Source organism: Nelumbo lutea, chromosome 1 (assembly GCF_056320005.1).
Source record: "Nelumbo lutea isolate HS-2025 chromosome 1, American lotus-T2T, whole genome shotgun sequence".
Classification (NCBI taxonomy): Eukaryota; Viridiplantae; Streptophyta; class Magnoliopsida; order Proteales; family Nelumbonaceae; genus Nelumbo; species Nelumbo lutea.
The window spans coordinates 84,600,076-84,624,760 of record NC_142684.1 but is presented as its reverse complement, the minus strand read 5'-3'; the positions used below and the strand labels follow the sequence as shown (position 1 = coordinate 84,624,760).

At 38.5% G+C, this 24,685-nt stretch overlaps 2 protein-coding genes across 2 annotated transcripts; one reads left to right on the top strand and one right to left on the bottom strand.

The window, feature by feature from the left end:
- Positions 1-3,847: 3,847 nt before the first annotated feature.
- LOC148875808 (uncharacterized) lies at positions 3,848-4,651 on the bottom strand. The gene has a single exon (XM_088965788.1). It carries the CDS (start codon positions 4,649-4,651, stop codon positions 3,848-3,850), a length of 804 nt encoding a protein of 267 aa, XP_088821914.1.
- A 15,421-nt stretch (positions 4,652-20,072) lies between these two features.
- LOC148875807 (uncharacterized) lies at positions 20,073-22,124 on the top strand. Its single transcript, XM_088966283.1, has one exon. It carries the CDS (start codon positions 20,782-20,784, stop codon positions 21,730-21,732), a length of 951 nt encoding a protein of 316 aa, XP_088822409.1. The 5' UTR covers positions 20,073-20,781; the 3' UTR covers positions 21,733-22,124.
- Positions 22,125-24,685: the final 2,561 nt, after the last annotated feature.

The following is a 24,685-nucleotide window of genomic DNA, read 5'->3' as shown; positions in this document are numbered from 1 at the left end:
AAGAAAATCCTAACAAACTCATAGCTAATTCATAATTAATCTTGGTTGGCCAATTAATCTTAGTTAGTCAATCTTGGCTAATCGGGACTAACTTTGTGAGGTGCTGGTTTAGTCTCTAATATCCCCCTTCAAGCTAGAACATACAAATTTTGAATGCCTAGCTTGCAGATTGAACTATTAAATGAGTGAGGTGGCAAGGGCTTAGTGAAACAGTCAGCTAATTGGTCTTCAGAAGCTATTGGCATTAGGTGAATCAAACTAGGTTGCAACTTTTCCCGTACAATGTGGCAATCTATGTCAATATGTTTTGCACGCTCATGAAAAACTGGATTACGAGCAATGTGAAGAATTGATCAATTGTCACAGAACACAAGAGCAGGGGCAACTTGAGGAATCTGCAAGTCTTTCAATAAATAATCCATTGAACTTCACATGTAACAGCAGCAAGTGCACGATACTCGGCTTCAGAGGAAGATTTTGAAACATTTTTTTGCTTCTTCGATTTTCAAGATATTAGACTATCTCCCAAAAAAACACAGTGGTTGGTGATAGATCTCCTGGTATTAGGGCATGAAGCCCAATCTGAACATGAGAAGGCTTTCAACTGTAGAGATGATGAAGTAGAGAAGAACACTCCTTGGCCAGGACTAGCTTTTAAGTATCGAAGAATTCTATGCGCGGCTTGCATATGAAGATCTGTAGGGCAGTCCAGAAATTGAAAAAGATGTTGGACAACAAAACAAATGTATGGCCTTGTATTGCATAAATAAATTAATTTTCCAACCAATTTTCTGTAGGAGGTAACATTTGGTAAAGGGGTACCAGTATCTTTATCAAGTTTTTGAGAGGTAATCATAGGAGTAGATACTGGCTTGCTATTTATAAAACATGTTTCCTCCAAGAGATCAATCACATACTTCCTTTGGCTGAGATTGATGCCAGTCGTTGATCTGGCAACTTCTAAGCCAAGAAAGGATTTGAGTTGGCCGATGTCTTTAATTTTAAAAGTATCATGTAAGAATTCTTTGACTTTATTTATCAAATCAATGTTATCACTTGTCAAAATGATATCATCAACATAAGTTAACAAGGCTAAAAAATGAGAACCGGTTTATTTTGTGAATAGAGATGTATCAGAAATTGCTTGAGTGAATCCTTGAGACAACAAGGCATCGGTGAGTTTTTTATTCCATTGTCTATTTGCTTGCTTAAGACCATAGATGGACTTAGTTAATCTGCACACTTTAGAAGGATCATATGTTTCAAAATCTGGGGAAGGGTCATGTAAACTTCTTCATGTAATGTAAAAAGGCATTACTAATATCCAGTTGATGCAGATGCCAATTTTTAATAGCTGCAACGGCAAGTAAAGTTCTAATAGTTGTTATTTTTGCAACTGGAGAAAAAGTATTAAGATAATCAATGCCATTTTGTTGAGTATAGCCCTTGGCAACTAATCTGGCCTTATACCTTTCAATGCTTTCATCGGCGTGATACTTGGTTTTGAAAACTCATTTGCGACCTATAGGACGTTTTCCTGTAGGTAAATCGGTTAAAACCCAAGTATTATTTTGTTCTAATACTTTGATTTCAAGTGCCATTGCATCCTTTCAGCATTGCGATTTTATAGACTCATTGTAAGTTCTAGGATCTTTGGTTTGAGAGATTTTAGTAGCAAAGATCCTATGAGAAGAAGATAATTTGTGAGTGGAATAGGTAGAGGATATGGGGTGAGGGTTAGAGGTTTTGAAAATAGAATTGACTTTAAGATTTAGTATTTGACAGTGATACTGGTCAAGGTATGACGGAAGTGTATGAGGTTTGGATGATCTTTTGGGTTGAGTTTCAGGATGTGTACTTTGTATGGCATTTGGTGAAATGTTAGTAGAAGGGGATGAATCAATGGTGGTATTATCTGAAGTGGTAAGAGGTGGTGACGGATTAAGGAAAGGAAAATTAGTAGGTGAAGGTGTAAAGGAAGGTGGAGAGGGTTCTACTAAAGGAACTTCATATTCTGTTGGTAGAACAAAGTTTGAATTATCTGTTAAAAGGGGATTAGAGTAAAAAGGGAAAGAGTATTCATGGAAATGAACATCTCTTGAGACAATGACCTTCTTAGTTCTGAAATTATACAGACGAAAACCTTTAGTTGTAGAAGGATAGCCAAGAAATACACAAGGATCAGCTCTAGTATCAAACTTGCTTCTATTTGTATCAAGCGTAAAGGCAAAGCAAAGGCATCCAAAAACTTTCAAATGATCAAATGAATGAGTAGTATGGTAAAGAAGTTGAAATGGAGTTTTGTTTGAAATGATTGGGGAAGGAGTTCTATTTATTAGATAGACTGCATGAGAAATACAGTCAGACCAGAAGGGAAGGGCAAGTTGTGATTGAAACTTGAGGGCTTTGGCAACACTCAAAATGTGCTGGTGTTTTCTCTCAACAATAGAGTTTTGTTGAGGAGTATATACACATGTAGTTTGATGAATTATACCTCTTCAAGCGTAAAAATCAGGCATATTAAATTCCAAAGCATTATTGGATCTAATACACTTTATTTTTGTAGAAAACTGAGTTTCAATCAAAAGACAAAAGTTTTGAATATGTTGTCTAGCTTCATATTTACTTTTCATAAGGTATATCCATGTATATCTACTCTTGTCATCAACTATTGTCAAAAAATACTTATGCCATAGAAGGAAGGAGTGGAAAAGGGGCCCCATATATCAATGTGAATCAGATCAAAACAGTTTGCAGAAGTAGATTGACTGATGGGAAATGAGAGCTTTCTTTGTTTGGCATAGTGGCATATAGAGCAGTAATTTGAAGATGGTAGTGAAATAGTATGATCCAATTCTCTCAAAAGATTCAATCGAGTATTGGACAAATGCCCCATCCTAAAATGCCATATATCAGTGGCATTAGGCTTATTACAAAAGGGAATAGCGACAGAATTACAAGTAAGCGAAGAATTATGAGAAACAGAATGTAGGACAACCCTGTAGAGGCCATTAATCTTTTTAGCTAGTTCAATCGTCTTCCAACGTTGATGATCCTGAAGGATACACAGATTGTGTTGAAAAATGAGACAATAAGGATATGAATCAGTAAACTTGCTAGTAGATATGAGATTGAAAGAAAAATGAGATATATAAAGAACATTATGAAGTACCAAATTGGAAGAGAATATAACAGTTCCTATGTAAGGAACTGAAACCTTTTGGTTATTGGGTAGAACTACATGTGTATTTGTGATAGGTGCATAGGTTGAAAAATTGGATAAGTCATTGGTTATATGATCAGTGGCACCGCTATCAAGAATCCATTGTGTTTGATAGGACTTATTATTATCAATGATGCATGAAAGAATGAATTTACCTGATTCATTGGCAATTGAAGTAAATGTTGATGTTAACTAATTGACCTGAGGTATGGAGAAAGGAGTTGATGCAGAATCAGGAGCAAGGTTGACCAGTTGAAGCAGACTCATGAGCTGATTGTATTGATCCTGAGTAATTTGAGAGGTGGCCATACTATTGGCGGAAGTGAATCCATTATGGACACTAGATGTGGAGTTAGGAATTGAAGAATCTAAAACATCTATGCCTTCATTTGCTAATTCATTGTTATAAGAAACTTGGTTGGCATGCACAACTCTTGAACCAAATTTGCCTCTTCCTCCTTTATAGCCAACTGGGTATTGGTGCTTTTTATAGCAAGTTTCAACTGTATGTCCTGGAGTGTTACAATGGCTACAGATTGGCTTGGATCCTGTATTAGTGTAGGACCTTATTGAATTAGTGGTTCTTGAACTAGAGTTAGAAGAGGAAGGAGGTCTCTGAGATTGCTACGAATTTTGTGGAACAAATGGTCTTCGATTGTAATTAGATCCTTGTCCTTGAGCCAAGAACACAGAAACTGGTTCCTCAAATTTAATCATAGGATTATTGAACTGTCTCTCATGTTGAAGCACTAAAAAAAACAATTTGTTGATGTTGGGCAAAGGGTCCATCAAGAAGATTTGTGACCTAATTGTTGAGAAATTATCATTGAGGCCTTTCAAGAATCTGATAAAGTAATCATTCTGATAAGCTTTCTTAACATCTTTGAGTGCTTGACAAGAACATTGGGGCTCACAAGTGCAGACTGGAATAGGTCTAAGAGTGACATATTCATCCCATAGAATCTTTAATTGGGTGTGATAATCAGTGACAGACAATGAGTTTTGTCGGAAATTATAAATTTCTTCTTGCAATTCTAAGACTCTTATAGCATCTCCTTGAGAAAATCTATCATATAAGTCCTTCCAAATATCCACAGCATTATCTAACCACAAAATACTTTTGGCAATTGAAGGTGATAAGGAACGGATTAACCATGAATATATCATAGTGTTGCATCTTTGCCAGACTGGATAAGTGAGATCATCCTTTGAAGGAATCGATATGCTTCCATCAACAAAACCAAGTTTATTTTTTGATAGTAAAGCCATTCGCATAGACCTAAACCATGAATGAAATTTCGGTCCTGATAAGACTCGTGAAACTAACACCAGAGATGGATTCTCATTTGGATGAAGGTAGAACGGGTTTGGTGTATCTTCAAGCCTTGCTGTAATTGCAACTTGTTGTTGCACAATATTGTTTGCCATGCTGACTTTAGCAGAAAAGTTTAATCAGATTGAACTAATTTTTGTGAGATCTATGTATGCAAGCTGAAGTCCAAAGGAAAATTTTCTGAGAGAAGAAAATTTTGTCTAGGATCTCCCACTGATGTAAGTGGAAGATCGAAGGGGTGCCGATAATCAAAACAGGCAACACCAAGGAAGCCTTGTCGAGATTATCCAAATGGATCTTGATCTAGAGGGACCTGTTGGAAGGATCAGACAAGTTCAAATAAGGTAATTTGATCATTTAATCTTTGACTCATAGTAGGCATAAATTCAAATAGTTAAATTCAAGTACTGGGGTTTCCCAGACACTCATTATGATTGTTACAATGTCAATTGACTAGCAATTGGGTTTGGCTAATCGTGACTAACTTTGTGAGGTGCTGGTTTAGTCTCTAATATTTAACCCATCAAAGTTTATAAAATCATCCGGTAATTGAAGCTTCTACAAACTACTAATAGAATAAGGGCCCCTTGGGTTTGCAATCGGAATCTAAATTAGAATCGGGATCAAAATCCTTTAGAATTGAAATCGGAATGATCTATTTCTATAACATCTTTGCTTTAGACAGAAATTAGAATTGGAATAGGAATCGACTAAAATGGGATTTCATTCGTAAGGCTCAAACAGGGGAATGCCATTTCACCAGGAATGAAAATCAGATTTTGATTCTATCCAATCAAATGGTTAAAATCAGAATGGGCCAACCGATTCCGATTTCAAATCCCTATTCCCATGAATCAAATGGCCCTAAAAAATTATAATCCTCATGGGCTTAGCTCATCAATCGCCACACAGCTTCCCAGTTTCTTTTATTTGGACACGGTGAAGAATTGAGATAGCTAGCGGTGTAAAGCTGCCAGGTCCATGTAAAGCTGCCAGGTCCATGTTTCCTCTATTTCAAAATTTCAACTACTCCAGCCATTTCCCCATGGCCTGTTGGGCCCATCAAGAATGGGCTGTCCAGATTTTACGTATTGGAGCTTCAAAATTGGTCCATAGCGGCCCACAGGCTAAAATTTATAGTAAGGACAACAAACTCATGAATGCAAGTTCAGGGCCCATTTACCTTTTCAGGCAATGTAATATTGCTTTAAATTAACAAAACAAAACAAAAAAAAAAGCATTTCATTAATGCTTTCTTCCTAATTGAATAATGAAAAATCTGTTCTATAAAGAGCCTATTTATAACAATTTCTTTTTCACTTTATTAATGATAAAAAAACTTTTTAAGTGACCAAATGCCTTTTGTTACCTGAAATTAACAAAGTGTTGAAGAGAAGGACAAAAATGGTGCTATCAAATACAGATATATAGACTGGAAGGAGTACAAACTTTTTAAGTGACCAAATGCTTTTTGTGGTATTTAAACTCAGTTTGGAAGGAGTACAAATACAGATATATAGACTGCATGACCTTGTTTTTTGTATATTATGTATTTGGCTCAGTTTGGAAAGAGTGTAAATAGAAATGTGTAGAGTGCAAAACCTTGTATTTTGTATGTATTTGCACTGTATATATTTGTATTTACACTTTTTCCAAACTGAGCCTTAAGAAATCAAACCACAATTAAGTTGTTAAGGCCCTGTTTGGTTCGCAGGAATAGGGATATGGAATCGGAATTAGAATGGGCTATTCTGATTCTAACTATTTGGTTGGGTGGAATCAGAACCCCGTTCCCATTCTTGGTGAAATGACATTCCCTTATTTGAGGGAATGGTCATTCCCTCCCCTTCCTTGGGAATGAAATCTTATTCCTACTGATTCAAATTTCTATTCCTATTCCTATTCCTGTCTGAACCAAACAGGCTACAGGAATAGACCATTCCAATTCCGATTCCAAGTGCGACTGTGAACCAAACGGACTCAAAGATTTTTAAATAATAGTTGGGACTAGGAAGAACATTTTGAAGAGGTATGCAAGCAACAGTGCACCTCATGAAGTTGCTTGTCTACACTCTGCAAACATGCCAACCTATTCCTTCAATGCCTAAGTTTGGTTACATTAATGTTGGAAAGGGGAGAAAAAGGGGAAAAGCTCCACTAGCATGTAACCAAACAAGTCACATTCATTTGGAAGCACGTTGCAACTTGCAAGGTCAGGTATTAGACAATAAAGCATCAGACAGTTGTTAATTCTTATCCCTGATTTCAAGGGAGGTGCAATCTTGTGGATTAGGACCAAATGAAATCAATCCTTGGGTTCCATTTGGTTTGCACTAGTGTGGTAAATGAATGAAAGTGTAAATAGGCCAAGTATAAATTCAGATGTGACTCTGTCTTGTTTGTTTGCTAGAGGTAACACACATGTGATCCCTACCTTGTATTAAAGGAAACATAAAAATATGTTTTTTATATATGTATGTATATGTTACATATGTTAATAGGGTTAAATTTATAAGTTTTCGATTCAAACTTTTTATTAATTGAATTTGAATTTAATTAATAGCTATTCGAACTTACCTTGAGATCCAAACCCAAACTTGATCTATTCGATTAGAGTTCAATTCCATTTCAGCCCTAATTCTGACTGAGCCAACTGATGAAGTTGTAGTCCCCCCTAATTTTTTTTTTTTTTTCATTGGCGGGATAACTCAGCTACCACTTTTGTAGTTGCAGATTTGAAGCCTATGCATTGTCGAACCAGCAGTAACTCCAAAGTTCAGGTTCTGCATCAAATAATAGTTTAACATTTTTAAAGGAATGACTTCATGATATTGCCAACCTAGTCCTTCCATTTAAAGGGAAGCTCTTGGGTTTGCCAATCGCCAGGTGTGATGCATTCACTTCCCCAGCTCACATCATCAGTTCTTGCCTTGTTGGGCTGAAGCTGAAACTAATGTTGTCACACTTGGACTGATCAATTGGACGTTTGAACCAGTGACTCAGGGACCCAATGAGCTTCTCAGTTGTTTGTCAGTTTGTCCCATCCGATCGACCTCAGTAAGCACTCTTATTCTGATCTACTCTCCACATGTGTAGAGTAAAACACATGATTTAAATGGTGTAATCAGGTTAATCATTTTATTTTCAATGATAGAACCCATTGATTGAATCGAGGCCTTGATACGTTGAGCTTATGTTATAAATGGCAAGCAAGTTATGGCTTATGGGACCCCGCCACACCCAACCTTTGGCCTTATATTCTCTTTGTCTAGCTTTCTGTGATCTTTGTCTGCCTTTTAACAAAGACAAATATTAGAGGTGGAAATTCTCTCTACTTTTAATATTGGGATTTAAATAAAAATGGTAAATTGCTGAAATGTCTTCTAAAGTATTTATCTTTAAACTCTTATAAGTATTTATCTTTTGCATTGTCACATGCCTGCAATATTCTTTCGCTCTTGTCGGCATGTCGGTATCTTTGGGTAGCAAATGTGAAAAAGAAAGTGTGTTTAATGTATCCAATAAAATTTTTAGATGGGTTCAGGTTTTAGTGTTTTTTTTTTTTTTTTTTTTTTCTAATTTTTAACATATTAATGTCTATTATATCCTCGACCGGATGAAATTAATGCCATGTATTCATCAAAAACAATGAGCATCTATAGACTGGTTTTAGTCCTTATTTTGAAACCAGGTATGCTTTAATTTAATGCTTGTATCAAGACGGTCATGTTGACAGGCACTATCAATTCTCGACCTCACATTTTGGTCCATCTTCTGACTTCAAACCAATTACGCTTGACCCAATCAACCCAATGTTTCAATCAAAAACGAATCACCAGCATCATTTTTCATGTTTGAATTAATTAACTTGGCTTCCTGGACGAATCATAAATTTTGAACCCAACTTTATCACAGCCTGAGTTGAACCATATCCTTGTCGTTCATCACAAGAACGTTTTGTATGAATTTTTCTTAAAAATGGTCTTTGTCACTTTATGAAAGGTAGGCGTCACATAAGTGAAACATTAAAATAACACTTATTGGATGATGATTCTCACATAACCCGATAAAAATGCTTTATTCATGGTTTTAAAAACCTATTCGGTGATCGAACCGGTCAGGGGTCTGGTTATTGAGTCAAACGGTTTAACCATTTAATTTAGACGGTCAGTCTGTTCTGATAAAAAATTTAAAAAATAAAAAAAATTGAAAAACAGTCAACCGTTCAAACGGTTTGAATGATTAACTGGCTGATTCAACGGTTTACTGATCAAAATCAATGGTTTTGGGGAAAAACAGAACTGGTCAGGTAACCGGTCCCGGTTTTTCCGGCCTGGTCCAGTTTTGAAAACCATGGTTTTATTGATAAATGGTTTAATCAAATGAAATTTCAGAGCCAATTGAAGGAAATGTTTATTTAACGCTGAACTGGCATCAATTTTCTGATAAATGGCAATAAAATCAAATACCATCTAATTTAACAATACTAAGTAGCAATTAGGTTTCCATAAAAAAGACCTTTTTATAGCCCACCCCACCTCAAAGTTCATTTATTAATTCTCCAAATGCATTTATCATCCCTTATAATGTATAAACAGCACCCCTGTAAATTGAGAATCTTTTCCCCTTTACACCGATCCAAACTGTCCAATTATATATATTATGATTTCTGAGGTGGATTGAACTCAAAAAGCTAACAATTAGATTAGGTGAAGATTAAAAAAATAATCGAATAAGTATATTACACTCTACCTCAGAATTCTGAATTATACTATACATCTATAATAATTCAAAATGTCAAATACCTCCACCCTAAATGTCAATACCCGTCCATGTATTAACATCAATTCTGAACTGACACCTACCCCAATTATACCATAGAACTAAGAATTGTGAGGATGGACGGAACAATGGCTATTCATTCCCTGACCGATTTTTAAACCCATGAATTGCACCAGAGAGAGAGAGAGAGAGAATTGTTAAGTGGCCAGCAGAGAAGAAAAAAATGTTAGATGAATTGGGTGAGAGATTACCACCTCTAGTTGCGTTTAAATCTTTCTAACCCAACTATTGGATATATAATGCCGGGATACTTCTAGCACGTGGAAATTTAAGGCCCCCCCCTTGGATCACCAGCATCTTATACTTGTATACGTCAGATGCAGTACATGTGGGCTTACCTAGACCTTGAGACCACGTCAAAGACAGTACCCCACATATCCCCATCAAAACCCAATTCCACAACTCAACAACTGTCCTAGTCACGTCCTAAACCTAAATACCTTACTCGACAAGATCTTTCCACACTTGAAAAAAAAAATACGATTCAGGAAAAGAAAGGAGAGAGAGAGAGATGGTTGGGTTTATGCCATAGTTTGATTCAGCTTTCTGCTTGATTCGCATGGCCACAAAACAAAATAAGCTCTCCTCCAGTGTCCAATACCCAAAAGGGAATATTCTTCTTCTTTAACAAAGTTGCAATTGGACCAACCAAGAACCAACCCCTCGTGCCATGATCACGAATTAATATTCAAACAATTAATACACCTTCAAGGCTTCAACCATCGAATATTTCTCAATTACAAATTTTCTTTAATAATATCAGATTAATGAGGATTATTCTTATTAGTGTATAATTGTCAAATAGGAAAAGTGATATAGGAAGAACGTGTTGTACTTGCAATTGTCGGTCAGTTTGAATTTTTTTTTTTATATTTGTTGCTGACTTCTTCTTTCTTACTCTTTTAGTGGTTCTATCAGACAAATATTAGGTTTGGTTGCAGTTCGATTTTATTTATATAGGAGGGTAAGTTTTAATTCAATTTTTTACTTTTATATATACTGCGATCAAAATAAAAAATTGCATTAAAACCATTTGCACTACTACAGTTTTACTTTTATATGAATGCAAATAAATTTGCACTGTAATGTGGTATATTTGGTTTGAGTTGTATATATTCTGGTCGGTGGCCATCATGTCTTCACGCGCGCGCCACTTCCACAATCCACAGTCCACACCATGTTGGGTAGCCCCTACGGAATGGACCACACCTGCCAGTACGATTCATGATCAAATACACGGACCTGGGCCTGGACCCAGAGTGGCTGGTCGGATTGGGCCAGATCTATGTCGGATTGAAACTAGCAAGTTATATGGAAGCTGGATTGTAGGTGGTGGTTGGAATACGCAGAAAGGTGTTCCAACTGTGCACTTGCGTGTTCTGCTTTGTTATATAGTGAGAATGAATCTCTTGTCAAGTTAGCTTTCTAATTAAGTCTCTGCCTCTCTGCCCGTGTAATAATGTTGGTTGGGTACTTGGGCTAAAAGATAATAGCGGGTCGGATCACTCTGAAAGCACAAAAACAATGGGCTGGAGGGGTGGCCTGGTGGCTATATCAGGAACGGACGTTTTGTATGAGAATGTAATTCGATTCCAAACCTATTTTTCTATCTCACTCATCTGGCGTGGTGACTTCTTATATATAGAGTCTCGTCATTTTTTTCGGGTATTACGGGAAGGTAAATTGGTAAAACGGATAATTGATTGTTATCTCTATATTTATATGCTATTATAATGGATTTTATGATAAATAAAATTTTCGGAGGGTATCAGTTATTCATCTAATTTATACTTTTTGCAGGATGGATAAATTGTTTATTCTCCCGCTGATAATGTTCTTCTCTTCTTTTTTTTTTTGTCAGTAATTAAAATCAAATTTTACAACTTAGAGAAAGAAGAGAGTACAGAAACAAGGGCAGCCACGGCTACCAACAATAGAATACAAAGACAAATTGAAGATCAATCTTAGAACTGAGCCCAAAAGCGTTCTACCCTATTTACCCCTTGCTAGTTGGTCAGTTAGGCCATTTGCCGACCTAGGAGTCCATTAAAATATCAGCCGCATATCCCTTGAGAACCTCTTAAACTGTTTGATTTTATTTCTGAAAAACTAATGAACCTTCTCATTCTGTTTTAACCAACTTATTACTATTTTGGAGTCGCCTTCAACTATTAGCTTTTCGAATCCCCATTTTCATACATTTTTGCATCCCATATATTATTGCCTTTAATTCTGCTGTTACAAAGTCACCCACACCAGTGGGGCATGAGTACATTCTCATGATCACTCCGCTTTCATTTCTTAAAACCCCTCCAATTCCAGAAGGCCCTGGATTCCCAAAACTACTTCCATTGAAATTTAATTTCAGGAATCCTACCTCTGGGGGTTTCTAGTCCTTTAGTGCCTTCCGCTTTGCTGAAGTTGAGGCTGCAATTGTTCTCCAGTTCCATAATATATCATCAATAAGCTGAGAACAACTCTATTGTCTTCATCCAGAAAGCCACATTTTCCATAATCCCTTCAATTAATGGTTATTTGATCCTTTTCTTTTCCTCAAAAATACGTTTATTTCTTTCCTCCCATAAGGTCTATATTACTGCTGCTCTTGTACACCTCCACATCAGTCTTCCCCTCCTTTTTGGCCAGCTGAAAATGTAGCCATCAAACAACCTGTCCAAACAGTTCGGAGAATTCCACCTGCACCTAGAAAGAGAAAAAAACCAATCCCAAATAACACAAGCAAATGGATAGGAAATGAACAAATGAAGAGCAGGTTCACCATTGGATTTACACAAGCAGCACCAATTTGGGGTAAGTCACCACCTAGGTCTCTTTCTCAAAAACACTCACTTTGTGGGGGGGGGGGGATTGGATGACACCAGATCTATTTGATTAGGAAGGGAGTAAATGGTTGAGAAGATATGCAATGACTTGAAAAAGGAAGCACAACTGAAAACCCCAAATGGATGTAGAGTCCAAATTCTATCATCTTGTTTACTTATGTCAAGGAAAACCCCCTCAAGAATGTGTAGAAGGTTTGAAACAAGGCCCAATTCAATATCCCTCACATTTCTACGAAAGCCAAGATTCCATCCAAGCCCATTAATTGAGGGAGAGGGGACCAAGAACTCAGAAATTGGCTTTCCCTTGAGAGCAAATAGGGTGAACAAGGAAGGGAAGGAATCCTTTAATGGGGCTTCACCCACCCAAAGATCCTCCTAGAATTTGATTTTGTTACCTGAGTTAATGTCGAGTCTGATGTGATTGAGAAAAGAAGGAAGGCATTTCTGAATCACTCTCCAAGGTGAAAAGCAAGAAGCCTTGCTAGACGTTTTAGCATCCCACCCATTCTCTGAGAGCTCGTGAATACTAGCAACCACTTTATGCCATAACCTATCTGATTCTCTCGAGAATCTCCACAACCATTTTCCCAGAAGAGCCTGGTTCTTTTCTTTTAGCCTCCCTAACCCTAGCCCTCCATCTTCCTTCCTTCTACAAACTATTTCCCATCTAATTAGCTGATCCTTCTTTGTCTCCCCCGGTTCTCACAGGTAATGTTTTGCTCTTCCTGCCTCTCTCTTTTTATTTGAATAAATTACATTACATAAGAATGTTGGAACCAAATTTATTTAAAATGAACATGCCTAACTGCCTAAGAGCGAGATCCAAAAGCAGAAAGGTCATCCAGCCTACAGTTTCCCATCACCATCCAAGAAGAACAAATTATGGGACCCAGGTGTGTGTGGACGATGATGGAGGTGCATCCCATATGACCATTTTGGATGTACATCTCAAATTTGTTTTACTAATTTACTAGCAGAGGGGACCCTGCGTTGTAGGGGCTCGCTCATAAACTATTAGGCTCGAGCTCAATTTGAAATAGAGACTTGAGCTCGAGCTCGAGCTCGGCTCGAGTCAAAAACTCGAAAGTTTAAGCTCGACTACCTTTAATTGTAGGTCTCTCAAGCAGCCGAGGTGCGGAGTTGAGGTGCCAAACTGAGGTCTCCCTCAACTACTGAAGTGTCGAGCTGAGGTTCCCTTAGCAGGCGAGGTGTCGAGCTAAGGTCTCCCTTAGTTGACAAGGTGCCAAGTTGATTGAGGTCTCCCTTAGTTGTCGAGGTGCTGAACTGGGATCTTCCTCGGTGGCCGAGGTGTCGAGCTGAGGTCTTCCTCAGTGGTCGAAGTGTCGTCTAGCTTGAACTTGACTCAAATTAGAGACGTGAGGTGTTGAGCTAAGGTCTCCCTCAGTTGTCGAGGTGCTGAGCCAAGATCTTCCTTAGTAACCGAGGTGCTGAGTCGAGGTCTCCCTTAGTGGTTGAGGTGTCATCTAGCTCGAGCTCGATTTGAATTAAACACTTGAGCTTGAGCTCAGAAGTTTAAGCTCGACTCGGCTCAAACTTGACTACCTTTGATTGCAAGTCCCCTAGCAGTCGAGATGCCGAGCTGAGGTCTCCCTCAGTTGAAGAGAGAGTGACATTCTTGTAATTTATATGGAGAAAGAGAGATGGCAAGAGAGAGTGGCATTCTTGTAATTTGAAAGAAAAAAAAGCAAGAGAGAGAGAGAGAGAGAGAGAGTTGGTAGAGAATGGCATTCTTGTAATTTCTAAGAGAAAAAGGCAAAAAATACTATTAGATTCCATTTCCCTCATCCTTAGGTCTTCTTATGTACACATTTCAGAGTAATATATTTATATAGATGATTAAATAGAAAAAAAAAATGAGACTTGAGCTCATAAACTATCAGGCTTGAGCTCGATTCGAATTAGAGACTTGACCTCGAGCTCGGCTCGAGTCAAAAGCTTGAAAGTTCGAGCTCAACTACCTATGATTGTAGGCCTCTCAAATAGCCAAGGTCTCCCTCAATTTTTAGAGTGCCAAACCGAGGTTTCCCTTAGCTATTGAAGTGTCGAACTGAGGTTTCCCTAACAAGCGAGGTATCGAGCTAAGGTCTCCCTTAGTTGACAAGGTGCCAAGCTGAGGTGTGGAACCAAATTTATTTAAAATGAACATGCCTAACTGCCAAAGAACGAGATCCAGAAGCAGAAAGGTCATTCAGCCTATGGTTTTCCATCACCATCCAAGAGGAACAATTTGTGGGGCCCAGGTGTGTGTGGACGGTGATGGAGGTGCATCCCATATGACTATTTTGGAGGTGCATCTCGGATTTGTTTTACTAATTTATAATAAAGAAATCGAATCTGATCCCACTTATATGGAAAACATCTCCTATACTTGTATGTTATTATTTATAAAAAAATATTGTTAATACACGATGAGACGCGCCTGTGAGGTGGTTGTGAGGTGCCAACATATACCAATATACTAATAGGAAATAATATCAATTATCAAGTGCATTGAACTTGTACCAGAGATTTGTGGGGGCAGTGTTTCGTGATCATGGCTAGTCTCGAAGAATCGTTGTCAATTGGTATCACTAACTAATGGACAGATCGATGTGGAGCAGCGACGCGTGGATATCATCTTCTTAGACCATTCTTCTTCACATGTTATTATTATTTGCTTCACTAATAATCCAATTATAATCACCAAAAGAACAATATTTTTACCGGTTTTGAAAGTGGAGGAATGATTCTTGCTAGAAAGGATGTGAAGGAATGATGGCGCAGCCTGCAGGGGCAGGTGATAGAATAGAGACCCCGCCATTCTTTATTGTCTTAACCATATATATATATATTAATGGTAACAAATAAATAATTAAAACAACAACGATGTGGTTTTCTGAATGTGGAATACTTAATCCATCTTATGGCGCGCGGCTTCAAGTGGAATTGGCACATTCCATCGTGTATTGAGAATATTTCTCGAAAAACACGATGGAATGTACCTGGGAAGTCGATGTGAGGTGCCGTAGGTGAGGAGCAGTTCTTTTCACCTTCACCTAACCGATCAATTGTAGCACACCCCACCTCCCGTTTATCTTAATGGGTTAATAGGGTGGCAAATTTCTAATAGCACGTTCCCCCGACCCCGGTTTCTCTGATCCTACCAGGTCTGGGAAGGAGATTGTGATGGGAGACAACTGGCCCAACCATATTAACATATTATATAATACTATTTATATTATATATTAAAATATATTTAAAAAAAGAATTATTATTTTTAATTTAAAAATTTCATAAACTGGGATCTCAGTGAAAAAGCCATCTCCATAGTCATTTTTATCCCATTGAAAACCGAGGTCAGGAACAGATTTATTTCGAAGTCGGAATCAATGACGGTAAATATAATTTTTGCCTTGAACCCACCCCGTTGTTATTCCCGCTACATAACCATCTAAATAATATATGCTACTTAATATAAACTTAACTGCCCATGCATCTGTGAGTATGAGTACAAGAATTAGACAGCAAATGTATGTGGTCTCTAACTTCTAACAAGTGTAGTAATTAATGGGCGTCTTCTTCACCCCACAAGCATGTGACTGCGTCGCTGGACCCCAACCATTGTCGGCCAAGGAATAAGGATAGATTCAATTATATTTATATATGCACACGTATTGAAAACCACCTACTCTCTTATCTGCCTGGCTCGTTGGCTGGCTTTCTATACAAATACATATTAACCCCTTTATTCAATTAGGTTGTGTTTGGAATCGGTATAAATTAAGAACGATATAAATGTTTATATTGGTTCAGTTTATTTGCGTTTAGAAAAAGTACATAGTATTGATTGACGTAAAATTCTATTTTGGTTTAGTTTTATATATATTTGGAAGGAGTGAAGTTTTATATTGTAAATCAGTGTTAAACCTCATCATATAAATGTAAAGTTTTACATCGATTATCAATGTAAATACTACATCGATAAAATCAATATAAAGCTTTACACTAATTATAACTGTTCAGTGTAAAACTTCATTAATGTAGATATAAAATATACTGATGACATTTTCCACTGATTCCAAACACAGCCTTAATGCTTACTACTAATCCAGCCTGCTGATCGATCTATCACTAACCCACCAGCTGGGTGGTTCCAATTTACGGGTCAACATCATCTGCACTGAGTTTTGAAGTGAAGTTGACTCTAATTTCAACTATTAGTTAAGCTAACACAACTCCATGTACTAGTAGGGCCTCATGTGCGATGCATATGCATGGGTTTTTATTAACCAAATTTACAGCAGAAAGTCCGTATATGATATGTGCATTTGATTCATACTGATGTAAGTCCGATTCAAGCATTAATTTTAATATATACACATAGTACCTTATATATTACTCTCATTTGCATGCACGGGTAAATTGTTTATCCACTCTCCAATTACTCTTGGATCTAATATAACAACAAATAAACATGAAGATTATGGTTAATTTATCGATTGAGCAATTTATATGGCATTTGATAACACTTTTTAGATGTCTGAAATTTGAAAATGTTACTTTTCAGACGTCAAAGCTGTTTGGAAGTGAATTTTCAGATTTGAACTATTAAGACATACGCCAGGGTTGAATGCTGTAGATGCGTTTCAGACCTGGCCGAAAGTCTAAAATACCCTTAAAACGATCTAAACTAAACATATGTGTTTCTCGAGCACTGTTCATTTTCTCCACTTGACACAGCGGCAAACTAGTGGCGATGAGCTTCCTCCTCCAGTGGGCACCGTTCATCATCTAGTTCACCATTCTTCTTCTTCTTCTTCCTCCTCCTCCTCCTCCTCTTTGGTCCCATGGCTTCCGCCTCCTCTGTCTTTTCGTTTTCGATAGCCGCTGCAACTCTCAGCAGCGGCAATCTATTTTCTCCTCTCCAGCGGTGAGCTTCTTCTTCTTCTCCAATCTCTCTTCTCTCTCTCTCCTCCATTGTCCAGTCACTTTATTTGTTTTGTTTTTTGCTCATTCTTTCCCACGCTCCCCCAACGACCCGTTCATCTTCTTCATCTGGACAGCAGCAGTGAATAGAGCTCTCAGCATACAATAGCAGCGGTGAGCGTCCAAGGTTGCATCCTTAAATCAGTCGAAGCAACTCCCATCTAGAAGCCCACTCTTCTTCCACCAATCTCTCGATTGCAATCCACAGAAGCTATCATCAATTGAAGACAAATAATCTGAAGTAGAAATTGTTTGCAATTCCTTTGCTGCATCGTTCCAGTTAGGCTAAACCCGACCTAGGTAAATTTTGTTCTCCCCCTATTTCCTTTTTCTTTTTTTTTTTTTTTTTATCTTCATTTTTTTCTTTCTTGTTCATTATTTTCATTCCCTGCCTAAATAACATTGCTAGATTTATTTGTTTTGCCTATCAACATTGATTTCATTCAATATTAACATGGCACTTTGATTTTTTTACAATTTTTATCAAATAGTATGTTCTAGGGGTAGAATAGTAAAGTTAGGGAATTTCAGATTTTGAAGGTTTATCCAATGGATTATAACTGATAAGGGAAAATTTTGGGTCTTATTATCAATAAAAATAATATTTTTAACATAATTTATAGAATGGGGTAACTTTTTCTTTAAAAAATATAAAAAAAAGGATAGAAACACTATTCATCTCCTTCATCCTTCAAACCACTCAACAAATCTCTCCACCTCCAATCTCTATCTTTCTCTTTCCTCCTCTTCCTCCTTTTGATGGTCATGAAAGAGCTTCATTGCTGCTTCTTAAACCCTTATTATCCCTCTTTCTTATTCAGTCAAAGCTTTAATCGCAAGCTGATTCTTTAGGTGGAGAAAACTGTCCAAATCCATAAGAAGGTGTATGTCTTCTATCTCTGTGTGAAGCTTCCAAAAGTTGCCATTATCAACTATAATCCCAAAAGAAAACTCAATATATGAACAAAAACCACGAATAACATAAACAGGAGGCACACCTCTTTGTGATTTATCCTCTCACTATCAATCCTCCTTCTTCCCACTATAGGACGTCTCAACACAACACAATCGATTGACGTAGAATTGGTTGTGAAACCGATCCTAGGAGAGCACCAAACATCAGGGACAACTACAACGGGAGTTGGATTCCCCATAGACGTCTCTGTGACATGATGGCTTTTCTTCCTCTGTGTGTTCTTCAGCTTCTTTTTCCTCACATTCTTCTCTTGCCAATTTGTTGAAGACCAAATAGCCTCCAGTGCCGATACATGTGAAGTGGATGTGCATCGAAGATATGCTGGAACCCTTCTTCTTGCTATTCTTGTTGGAGGTGAATGTGGAGAGAGAGAGAGAGAGAGAGAGAGAGAATAGTGAAGAGTGTCCGATTAGTTTGTGTGAGAGAATATGGGGAGGCTGGAGGAGGAAGAAGATGAATAGTGTTTTTATCATTTTTTGATATTTTTTTAAAAAAAGTTATTCTATTTTAAAAATTATGTTAAAAATTTATTTTTATTGATAATAAGACCCAAAAATTGCCCTTATCAGCTATAATCCCTTTATCCAACCCAAATAAATTTATATATTCAAAACCTCTAAAAAATAAAAAAGCATTTATACTTCTTTTTAGATTTTAGACACAAATAATATCTTTTTAACCTTTCAGATTTATTGAACGCCACCTTAACCTCCCTATCAATATTTTAAAAGATCCAAACTCTAAGGATTCTGTAATTTTGTATTTAAATGGCAGATGATTTATTAATGCAAACTACATATGTATACTCTATGTAGTGGAAACTACGCACACGACCTTCAAATACATAAATCCACCCACTCACATTATGCTTACAGCTTCTGGCCTTATGCAGCAACCAATACTCTCTAATCCTTTTTTAAATTAATGAAGATTTACTTTTAAATGTTAAAACCTTAATCATAGTAATAAAAATTATTATTCTTTTTATCCTCTCTGATCTGAACCTGAACTCCCTACTGAGAAGAGTACTGTGGACCGTGGTCCAAACCCACGTTCCAATATACCATACTCCATATGGATCATACCTAAGTGGCTAAATTTCAATCCAATTAGATACACGTGATTTATCCAAATCCGGATTTCCTACCCACACAAATTCTGTCCATATCTACCTATATAACATCACAGCCATACATAAAGAACATCTCATGGAGGGGAGATGTTTTCAATTCAGGGGGTGGTGTATTGTGAGTAGATATGCGTAGAATTCTATTTACCTTCCCCCTCTCTCACTTTCAAGTTTCGGAAAAGTATGAACAGGCTCAATGCATATTTCTTAATTTTACTGTAGACCTATAAATATTTAAAATATCAAAAAACTTCATTTTATACACTAATATCTATCCGTAAATTAGCATCAATTCCAAGCTCACTACCGCAACTGTACTTTAGCCTAAAAATTCTGAGTCTCGGCTGAATTCTCTCCTTAAGTCTGAACTTATTATCACCTGCTGAGAATGATAATAGCCACTTATTATTATACAATCATACAAGGGATCACGTGATGACAACTATTAACTCTCGCCACCCCTCTCTAGGGTCCCACTCACTGTCGACACAACAGACCACTTACCCACTAGCCAATCCATCGCTGATGGCTCCCCACCGACTCTCTCTCTCTCTCCAAAGGTCTCTGTCGAGCCCCAGTCCTTGTCTCGCTGTGTTGTAGCGCACTAACAATCTGCAAAGAAAGAAAACGGAATGCGACCTTCGACTGTTCCGTAGTATCATATATCCATACGCTCAACAGAGTTGCTTTCATAAATACCCTAATTCTTTGAGTTAATACTATATTTGATTATTATATACTTTTAATAGATTATACGTCCTTCCCTAAGCCTAAAGCACCGAGGATGGAAAGGGAGGCACTGAGGGCTCTGTGGGCCATACATCCACGTGTCAGGCCCTGGTTCCCCTGGCCCCTGCCCCATTTTCTCCACCTTCACCTCAAGTCCTTAAGGATTAAGTAACTCTGGCCTGGTGTACTCTGCGGTCTGACTATAAAATTGTGGGCGAGAGGGAGGAATCAGAGAGAGAGAGAGAGAGAGAGGTTGGTTAAAAACTTAAAACATGGTCCATAATTTGGGATCTTCTGCTAGGCTCACCCCCTAACCACAGAGTACATCCTCACCCCACAAATATATTATTCAAACAGAATTCTTATAGACCATACGAGTGGGTTTGGGTTTGGGTCATCTTCTTTCTTCCCCACTCCGTTCCACAACCCTTTACAGATAGATAGATTAGGATTTAGAGATTCCCGACATGCTCTCTTCTCATCCGAATCCCAACTGTTTAGTTCAATCATCCACTTGTGCTGTGCACCGTTGTTGGGTCTCTTCCGAGGGTCATCTTACGCCCAAGATTAATCTTGTTCTTGTCTCCCTTTCTCTTCTTCAGATTGATCTATATTCTAGCACTCCGATCAAAGGTTGGTTGCTTGTTTGGTTTGTTTAGATCAAACAAGAGAGAACAGTACTCGATTATCGCTTCGTCTTCTGTCTGGTTTTCTTAAGCCATGGGTTTGAGTTCCAAGCAAGTGTCCGTTGATGGGTTGGAGTTGGATTGGGGTGGTCATAGCTTGTTGCAGGCTGGAGCTCTGGATCTTCCGAAGCCTCCTGAGGTGACACAGCAACAGCAGCCGACCCCGCTGAAGTGCCCCAGGTGCGGTTCTACCAACACCAAGTTTTGTTACTACAACAACTATAATCGGTCGCAGCCGCGTCATTTCTGCAAGGCCTGTAAGAGACACTGGACTAATGGAGGTACGCTCCGTAACGTTCCCGTTGGTGGTGGACACAAGAATAAGCGGCTGAAGACCACCCCTACAACCACCACTGCCAGTAACTCCGCCACTACCACCACCACCACCTCCAACACTGGTCGTCTAAGTCGCAGTACTAATAATAATATAGCAATTCAAGCTCAACAGAAGTTGCAGCTGCAAGAAGAACATCTTCTTCTTGCTCTTGGTGATTCGAAAAGCATCTCTGATATCCTCTATCAGGCTCTTCTTCATCCACCATCGTCGTCATCGTCGCTACTGCTGTCTTCGCAGACTGGTTATAGTAGCAAGGTGAGCAACAACGAGGACAGCGACATCGTCAACATCAACAGCAACAGCTTACTGGATTCAACGTTGTCTTTGCCTCCTACGCCCAGCTTTCCATATACAAGTTTAAGCTCCTTCGACAACAACCCCTCTTCAATATCCTCCTCTTTTATCCGAGGCTTTCAACCATCAAATGTGTATAGTGGTTACACCGGAGAAGCTGAAACCGCCGAGGACTCCACCATCACCACCACCACCATTACCATGACGAACACCAGCTTGCCCATGACACCGCCGTGGCAGGTACCCGTGACAAGTGGTTTCATGGATTCGATGGGCTACTGGAGCTGGGACGATTTAACTTCATTCGTCACCGCTGATCTTAAGCAGCCTAGGGAAGACACCCAACAGCAATAACAGAGAAAATTTTAGTTTCTAACGCAGAAGCCTCTCTCTCTCTCTCTCTCTCTCTCTCTCTCTCCTTCTCTGGGTGTATGTGGGAGCTCTTCTTAATTGAGAGAGACATCGACTGTTTGAAGCTGTCGTTTTTAGTTTGGGCTTCAGGCCAGTACAACCGTCCATGTCTCTTTCTGCAAGCAGATTGGGCTTGCTGAGTGATGGTGATTAAATTCTTGTATTTTGTAGACATACATAGAAGTACATTTTCGAATTTCCTGTTTACATAGATTCAATTTTCCATTGTTTGGATTTTCACTTTCTCATCCCTTTCTTCTGTTTTGTTGTTTTAATTAGTCTGGACTCCAGGATTCAAAGCCTGAGAAATGAAAATGTTCAGAATTGAATGTCCACGGTTCTGCTTCCTTTCCTTGTTGAAGAGGCTCTGTTCAATCCATTCTTCCTTGATTGCCTTGTTTTGACAAACCCGAATTCGGGAAAAACAAGTCAGGTTTTGACTTTTGACTGGTTGGTTGGAACTTAAATTAGTAGATTATCGAAATTATAACTCCGATATTGGGCGATACGATCCGACTGGAACAATGCGATACCTGGTAGAATCGGCCGGTTATTAATTACTTGCTAGGTATCGAGCCGGTTTTTGACTAACTCGTTGGTTACTTCAGCCAATCTACTCGAGAAACTGGGCCAAACTGAAGGCTGACGGGTAATTGCAGAAGAATCAGTTTGCCCAAACAAACCCGATAGGGTGGTCGAGTTGACTCGCCGGTTTGCTTAAAAAAATCACCGTTCTACTCACTTTGGCTGAAAGAATGGTAGGATCCATCTAATGGACGCTATGAAGGGTGCGGAATGGGTGGGCGAATTTCAAAAATTTTTCTACCTTCTCCGAACTATGAATCATATTCCCTAAATTTAGAATACAATATTCAAGGATTCTATTTGAACCATAATCGAACCAGATCTGAACCTAAAGAAAAATGGAGGATTATACCTGATCCGGAGAAACAGTATCTCCCAAAGTTGGTGTTCACGCCCAAAGAAGACACCAAGATCCGCTCCTGCTGAAGATGACACAGCTGTGGGTGGAACGGAACTAGCAGGGTGCGTCCTACACACTGGATCCTTTGCAAAAACCCACTGGAAACTCTGAACACCGAATCATTTTCAGCCTTTTCTGCAAGACTGATGTCAAGAATTGATTTCTTGACTTCTTTCTTCTGCAAAGATCGAATCTTGCAAGAGGGAATGGTGGCGGCTGGAGGAGAACTCCTGGGACGAAGATGGCTGAACAACTTTTCTTCTCTCTGGAGTTTTATGAGATCTAATATCTGTTCGCAGAAAGCTTTCTTGCTTACTCAAAAACCCTTGGTTCGAAATCTGATATTTCTCTCTTGGGTTTCTCCTCCTTTCTTCTTGATTAAGAAAACTTCCTAATTAGGAGTTATCCCAATCCAAATCAATATTTGGATAGGGGATTATCTTAATCCTATCTGCAGATCAAGTTAGTTTACTCTTGATCTTATCAGAAGGTTACCAGATTCAAATCTGATTTGATTTGGTCTCCCAGAGTGGATAAGGTTAAATGCCCAATCCTTTTACTAACATTAATATCAGATTCGCCCCATAGATGGGTGATCATATCAGCCCAGCTCGTAATGGGCTTTTGGCCCATTAAATGTTCAATGTTTAACTAGTTTCCAATCTGCTGCCCAGTTGGGCATCTTTGTATGGCGTGGGACCTAAGCATTGATCTACACATCAGCTACATGAGTTCGGCCCAGCCTTTATTACAAGGCCCCAACCGAATTCACTAAAAAGCTTAGTGACCCCCTGAGCCCATCACATGGACCCTATGGGCCCAACACTTACATTAAGTGGTCCCTGAGCCAAGCCATCTTATAAAAACCCAGGGACTGTGGGCAAGTGCAAGATTAGCCCATTAGGTATTATCCTAAATGGTCTTACACTTAACCTCTCAGCGCTTAATGATCAAGCACTGCCCGACAAGAGAGGACCTCTCCCTCGGCTGTAAGGAACAATGCCGCACTCTCTACTCACATGGATCCCGGGAATTAAAACCATTTGCAAACCTTTTGAAACCATACATATACATAAATAAATAAATAAATAAATAATATATATATATATATATATTAATTTTGTAAAACAAAATTCCAACGATTGAAATCAACTGTCGACAGTTTGGTTTCCATCAGAGAGAGTGCATTCTCGATCATTACCATTGTCCGACAAAGGGGCTGATCTTGTCACTATGATCACTCACTCAGATGAATTCTTAGACTGCCCCAACATGCCCAGGTTTTGACCCCCGCTAAGGATCTCACTAATTGACATATCAAAGACAGTCCGATCCGACACCTAGTGAAGTGTCGTAATCGAGTCTAGGGGTCAGGTGTAACTTTCCAGTTTTGCCCATCTGTCTCCAAGGTCTAGGGCAATACTGGAAATCTGGTCCGGTTCAAGAATTCATGTAATCCCATACTGCATGTGCCTTGGGTCTTACACTAGTGGCCGAGACAAGCCATCCCAACACTTGGTGGCACACCAGTATCAATCTTGGTAGGATAAATCTCCCCAGACTTATCCAATGGCTGTGAATATTTAAAATTAACACGAGTCTTTATAAGTGTCCAGTTTTAGGTTCGTACACAGAAATATACCAAACAACATGAATCAAACATGCACTTTATTTATTTACACTAAATGTCAAAAGTACATCAAATTGGATTGAAGCTAAGGGTATACAAAACTGTCTAACATTGGCTTCTCTCCCCTAATTCAGTTGATAGCAATTTTTTTTTTGAAAATTTAAAAGAAAATGGACATGTCATACACAAGCCGATACACACATTAGCCTTGTAATCGGATCGGATTCAGTAAAATCCAAATCTCATCCGTTCGTTAAAAAATTGCATCCAAATCGGATCAT

Bases quoted from the DNA above. Each gene is read 5' to 3' on its own strand.
- LOC148875807 (XM_088966283.1), top strand. From the start codon at position 20,782: ATGGGTTTGAGTTCCAAGCAAGTGTCCGTTGATGGGTTGGAGTTGGAT.
- LOC148875808 (XM_088965788.1), bottom strand. From the start codon at position 4,651: ATGGCAAACAATATTGTGCAACAACAAGTTGCAATTACAGCAAGGCTT.